General features: G+C 47.0%; 1 protein-coding gene across 1 annotated transcript; it reads right to left on the reverse strand.

Moving 5' to 3' along the window:
- Nucleotides 1-1,800: 1,800 nt before the first annotated feature.
- On the reverse strand, nucleotides 1,801-3,579 carry LOC123121214 (uncharacterized). The gene is made up of 3 exons (XM_044541126.1): nucleotides 2,620-3,579; nucleotides 2,362-2,508; nucleotides 1,801-2,245 (listed from the first exon to the last, which is right to left on the reverse strand). Exons 1-3 carry the CDS (start codon nucleotides 3,577-3,579, stop codon nucleotides 1,898-1,900), a joined length of 1,455 nt encoding a protein of 484 aa, XP_044397061.1. The 3' UTR covers nucleotides 1,801-1,897.
- Nucleotides 3,580-5,799: the final 2,220 nt, after the last annotated feature.

Below are 5,799 nucleotides of genomic sequence, written 5' to 3' on the forward strand. Positions count from 1 at the left end.
ATACATAAACTTATACGGTGATGGAGTCCTGATCCGAGCCGGACAGGAATCACTGTTGTGATTAACTCCAACGATCACCCAAGCACTTCAACTTGAAGAGGCTCGCAATTCAAGGGTCTGGGAAGGAAGACAAGGTGACAAACTATATAAGTCTAGTCATGGAATGAGCTGTGGGGAGAAAGAGAATCGTGTTGCTTTTGTTGTGGAGTTAACCTAGCCTATACATAAACTTATACGGTGATGGAGTCATGATCCGAGCCGGCCAGGAATCACGGTCATGATTAACTCCAACAATCACCCCCTAATCACGATGTCATCACGTCACAGCTTCAATGCCGGTCCTTCTTCGCATCTTCAAGAACTTCTCTCTTCCCAAAGGCCTGGTTAGGATATCTGCCAGCTGATCATCGGTGCAAATGTAGTTTGACCTTCATCTTACCTTCTTCCACGCGGTCCTTTATGTAGTGATACAACGTATCAATGTGCTTGCTCCGATCATGCCGCACTGGATCCTCGCATAGAAAACTTTCAAACTTGCTATCAACAATGAGTACCACTTTTTCCGGATATCGATCCATGAGATCACCGTATAGCCCTGCTAGCCACACACCTTGACGCGCCGCAGCGGCCGCTGCAATATACTCTATTGCATCAACTGCAGGCACTTTACTCTTCTTGCTCAGCTCAAGACGAGGTTCCATTGAAGCGTGAACTGGATTGCAATCTTTCATGCCACGGCTTTCAATTACCTTCCTTGTGTATGTCTCATGGCATAGTGTGATCCCCTCCGTCTTTTGATGTACCTCTATCCCGGGGTAGTAGCTCAAAAGACCTAGATCCGGCTATGGAAGAGGGAGGTCATCAACCAGCACGCTCATTCTAGTTTACCAGATCCGGCTGGTTGGTGAGGTGGTTACACCAGTGTATATCGAAGAGGGAGGCCATCAAGCAGCGCGCTCATTTTTTGCGGATTAAAAACACGGGAAAAAACTACATGGGCCGGCCCAGTGCAGGGAGCTTCAGGCGGCCGTTTGTAAAATACAAATTAACGGGGCCAAAAATAGGATTCACCCAGAATCCGACTATGGACACTTGTGGAAGACCCCTTGTTTGCTGGTGTCTTGGGCTGTAGGTTCTTGTTTACCTGATCCTACTGGTTGGCGAGGTGGTTACACCCGTGTATATCAAAGAGGGGGGTCGTTGGTTCGAGTCACAACCGGCATGCTCAATTTTTGCGGATTAAAGACATGCACAAAACTACATGGGCCGGCCCAACGTGGGGCCCTTCATTCGGCCGTTCGTAAAATACACATTAACGGGCGCCTGAAGCGTCAAATAATATTCGCTCAGAATCCGACTATGGACACTTGTGGAAGACCCCTTGTTCGATGGTCTCTTGGGCTATAATCTTTATGGTTCTGGGCCTTCAGCTAGGCTATATGTAGCGATGGGCCTATCACGTAGGTGTTCCTTCATCAATCTGTCTATTTTGCCAACTGAAGTTCATGCTCTTGTCCTGGATGCTTTTGATATTGGTGTCCTCTTTCAGAGTGCCACAGCTATTGCAAATGCAGAATAATGTCATTGTTTTTTTATTATTTGTTGTTTCTTCTATTAATTTCACTTGTTATCATTTTCTATTTCAGGTTTCAAGTAAAATTCTGAAAATAGGTGCGTAGATCCAATACAGTAGCCATTTTAAAGCAGTGCTTAAATATATTGCCCATAAAGTTTTTCTCGCCACCAATATCCAAAACTAACCATTTTTTTTATAATTTAGAGAAAAGGCATACGGCCGACCAAAAACTAACAGGAAGTTACAACTGACTAGGCGCAATCATCGCTCTAGTAGCAGCCATGCGCACTTATTTTAAGAGTTTTTATAATTCCTTGACAATCAACATATTGTTATTTTGACAGACAAGGAGGATTCATGTGTGAGTCGCTCCTTAATCCGATACCTGCTAGCTTTGTCAACAAGGGATCTTGTGGACTCAAGTTCAAGGTCCATGGCATTGCACTTATCACAGGGGTGTTTACCACGCAGCTCGATTCTCTTCAAACCCACGGCTCGTTCTATGAAAAGCCTTAGATAGTTTGTCACCTTGTCTTCCTCCTCGAACCCTGCCATCACCAGTAACTTCAAGTTCGGGTGCTTCCAATCCTTGGATGGTTCCCACAACATGTTGGTCTTCTGGGCACTATGCTCAGACGTTTTGACACATGGATGTTGATTTCGATACAACTTCATGCATGCACACAGAAGATAAACACATATTGCAGTTACGTATCTCCGTTGCAATTTATAGTAAAAAAATTAAAACCAGCAATACCAATATTTAAGTTCAAGGTGAAGCTTACTGTAAAATTTAGTAGGGCAGGTGCAGCTTGGACGATAAACATGGTCCAGTTCAGATCACACTCAGGAAAGATACAGTAAAGATATACATCAGTCAGGTTTCTGAATATTGTAGTGAGGTGCTTGGGATGTTCAGGTTGAATCCAAATCTGCAGCAAGATGAAGAACACAACAAACAACTAAAATTAGTAGGTAAGAAGAAATATGATATGCAGATGCAAATTAAGAGGAATTCATGAGGAGTGTAGAAATAAACTTACCATTTCACAACCAAAATTGAGATACAATCTCGACAGATTCGTGGCACCCAACAAGCACTCGCTCAACGCAAATGGTGCCTGCCACACCCCAGCACGTGAACCGAGGCTCACTTCACGAAGTTGGGGAACGTGGCCGAAGTGCACTGGAGGGCTCTCGCAGGGCCAAGACCAGCACCACACTTTTCTTAGCTTGGGGACAGAGATGAGCTCGATACGTTTGCAAGCAAAGCCAACGAACCAAAGTTCCTGGAGCCCGGAGCATGGCGTGTCAATCTTGAGTGCGGAGTGATGATCAACCAGTCTGCAGGATATCAGGGTGAGGTACTCAAGCTTATCACAAGCTTTAATGAGGCCGGCGATGTCGGCGTCTCCAAACGCTAGCTTCTCGAGGGTTAGCACGGTGAGCCACCGGAAGGCGACGGGGCAGGCATGGGAGAAGGAGATGAACCGCTGCCCCAACTCGGCGAGTAGCAGAGTGGTGTCGCTCGAGGACGGCGGGAATATATGAAACTCGAGGTATTCGGTCTCGCCGCGGCTAACGACGTCCTCGACGACGCGGCCGATGGAGCTCAGTTGGGGAGGGTCCGACATGTAGAAGCTGAGGCCGAGGGTCTTGATAGCACGACTGCACGCGGAGCACGCAGGAGGATAGATGGACAGCAACCTCCGTGCCGCGTCGGTGAATGCGTCCATCATCTCGACCGGCGTGGCGCCGTGGAACTGGTCGACGTAGAGCTCTAGGTGCGAGAGCTGGTGAGGGAGGTGCTGCCAGCGCGTCGAGGCTGCGCCCACACGGAGCGCCTCATGCAGGTCGAGGCGTTCGAGGATTCCGAGGAGGAGGTGGTCGGGAAGAGTGCTGATCATGTCCTCATCCTCACCGATGTTGGAACGCCGATTGAGCGACTTGTTGCGCTTGCGCGGCGGCAGAGAGCTGAGGCGACGGCCCGATCGCAATTCCATCGATTGCCGCAGCCGCAAGCAAAACCCTCCTGGTAATGTGTACGGCCGTGACAATTCCTGCCGTGGCACAGTAGGATTCTTCCGAGTTTCCTAGTAATTGAATTGAATAAATCCACGTCCATCGGCCTCTTCTGCAGAAACCTGGCCGATTTGAACTGGACCATGTTTATTGTCGATGCTGCGCCTGCCCTACTGAATTTTACAGTAAGCTTCACCTTGAACTTAAATACTGGTATTGCTGGTTTCATTTTTTTTATAAACTGCAAAGGAGATATATACGTGACTGTTGTTTCTACGTTGTTCTGCAATATGTGTTTATCTTGTGTGTGCATGCATAAAGTAGTGTCGAAATCAACATCCATCTGTCAAAACGTCTGAACATAGTGCCCAGAAGACCAGCATGCTGTGGGAACCATCCAAGGATTGGAAGCACTTGAACACAACATTGTGCAATTGCAATTGTTGCTACGTTGTTCTAATGTAATATCTCTTTATCTTCTGTTTCCATGCATGAAGATATCTCGACATCGACATTCATCTTAAAATAAGTGCTCACGGCTGCTGCTAGAGTGATGATTGCATTAATTGCGCCTGGCCAGTTGTAATTTTTTGTTTGTTTTGGGTATTGGTGGCGAGAAAAAACTTATGGGTAATATATTTAAACACTACTTTAAAATGGCTATTGTATTGCATCTACGCTCCCATTTTCAGAATTTTACTTTGGAAACCTGAAATAGAAAATGACAGCAAGTGAAAATCAATAAAAGAATCAGCAAAAAAATTTAAAAACAATGACGTTGTTTTGTATTTGCAGTAGCTACGGCAGTCCGCAAGAGGTTACACGAGCTCCTCAATTTCGCGGAGTTAGCACACATTACATCCTACTGCTACCGATTAGTGGAAACTAACCGGTTCAGTAGACTCTGAAATTTATGCGCTGCTTCCAAAGAAAAAGAAAAAGAATTCAATCCGGCTTTACCCACCAACCCCATATCCCACCCGCCATCTTCTTCACACCCACATGTAAAACCCAGCACGCCACCGCCGCATCCCAGATACGCGCATCCATCACACCAGAGCCCAGCTGCCACTCCACCGAATTGCGATGATGCCTGGACGCCTCCACTCTTCTCAAGTGCGAGCATGCAGACGCCCAATCACCACCCTCAGTTCGCTCATTGTCCCCAACCGGAGCACGCCAACAACGAAAGGGCCATGGTCGCCACTATGCACATCTTAGGGCGGCGGAGGACCGTCATGTGTCACCGCCTGGCCACCTTGGGCCACCACCACTTTGTGTTATAGGAACCCTAGAAGAGGTCACCAAAAGGCCGAGGAAGGAGTACTCCCACTGGAAGATGAGGCGGCATGGAGGAATCATGGCCGCCCACGGTTTCCCTCCGAAGGGCCTGTTCGGCTGACAGGGAATTGAAGGGGATTGGTATATATTGAGGGGATTAAATCCCCTACATGTCAAACTGCCCCCAAATCCCCTTCAATCCCCTTGGGAGCGGGTCTAACTGAACAAGGCCGAAATGGGCAAGGCCTAGCCTTTCTTTTTCTCTCTCTGATAGTGCCTAAGGATCTATTCTCATGAACAAAATATATCCCCCAAAACAACTTAGACACTTGCTAATCTAGACCATTATATGCCCGTGGTAGTTTGCCCCTGAGGACTTCATGGTTCTTCACAACAGACAGGCAGTCGGTGGCAAGGCTGATTTCATGTAAGCCTAAATTTGCGCAAGAGCAAGGGCTTCTCTTCTTGCCATACACTCCAGGTTCTCCAAGTCAGTTACTCCACGTATGAGTAGTTATGATGCACTGTATAATCTCCATTAGTGTTATGAGTTACGACAACCACTTGACTGGAGCAATCGTTCTTCAGTTCTTCACAACGGCAGCATCAACATTTATCTTTGCACCTCTAGCCTTTGGTGCAATCCACCTGGGATGCACAAGCCGACAGTTGGTTGTTTCATAGCTGCACCACGGTTTGCTTGTCACCAAGTTAGCTAATTCAGTGGACAGCGAGTGCTTTTAATTCAGATCCGGAAGACACTCCCACGGAGTAATTCCTTGTATGGCTTCTCTTACCTTTTTGACACTTGTTGACAAAAGGGGGAGAATTACATTGAGTGATAGTTTATCGGGGTTTGCAGGGTGTTTTCTTTCGCCATTTGGTTTCCCCTTAAACTATTTGCTTCATGAACTTATCGC

This window comes from Triticum aestivum, chromosome 5D (assembly GCF_018294505.1).
Source record: "Triticum aestivum cultivar Chinese Spring chromosome 5D, IWGSC CS RefSeq v2.1, whole genome shotgun sequence".
In the NCBI taxonomy this organism is placed as follows: Eukaryota; Viridiplantae; Streptophyta; class Magnoliopsida; order Poales; family Poaceae; genus Triticum; species Triticum aestivum.

Coding starts and splice junctions, on each gene's coding strand:
- LOC123121214 (XM_044541126.1), bottom strand. CDS start 3,579: ATGGAATTGCGATCGGGCCGTCGCCTCAGCTCTCTGCCGCCGCGCAAG. Junction 2,509..2,619: donor TCAATTTTGGTTGTGAAATG/GTAAGTTTATTT, acceptor ATCTTGCTGCAG/ATTTGGATTCAACCTGAACA. Junction 2,246..2,361: donor CTGCCCTACTAAATTTTACA/GTAAGCTTCACC, acceptor GCATGCATGAAG/TTGTATCGAAATCAACATCC.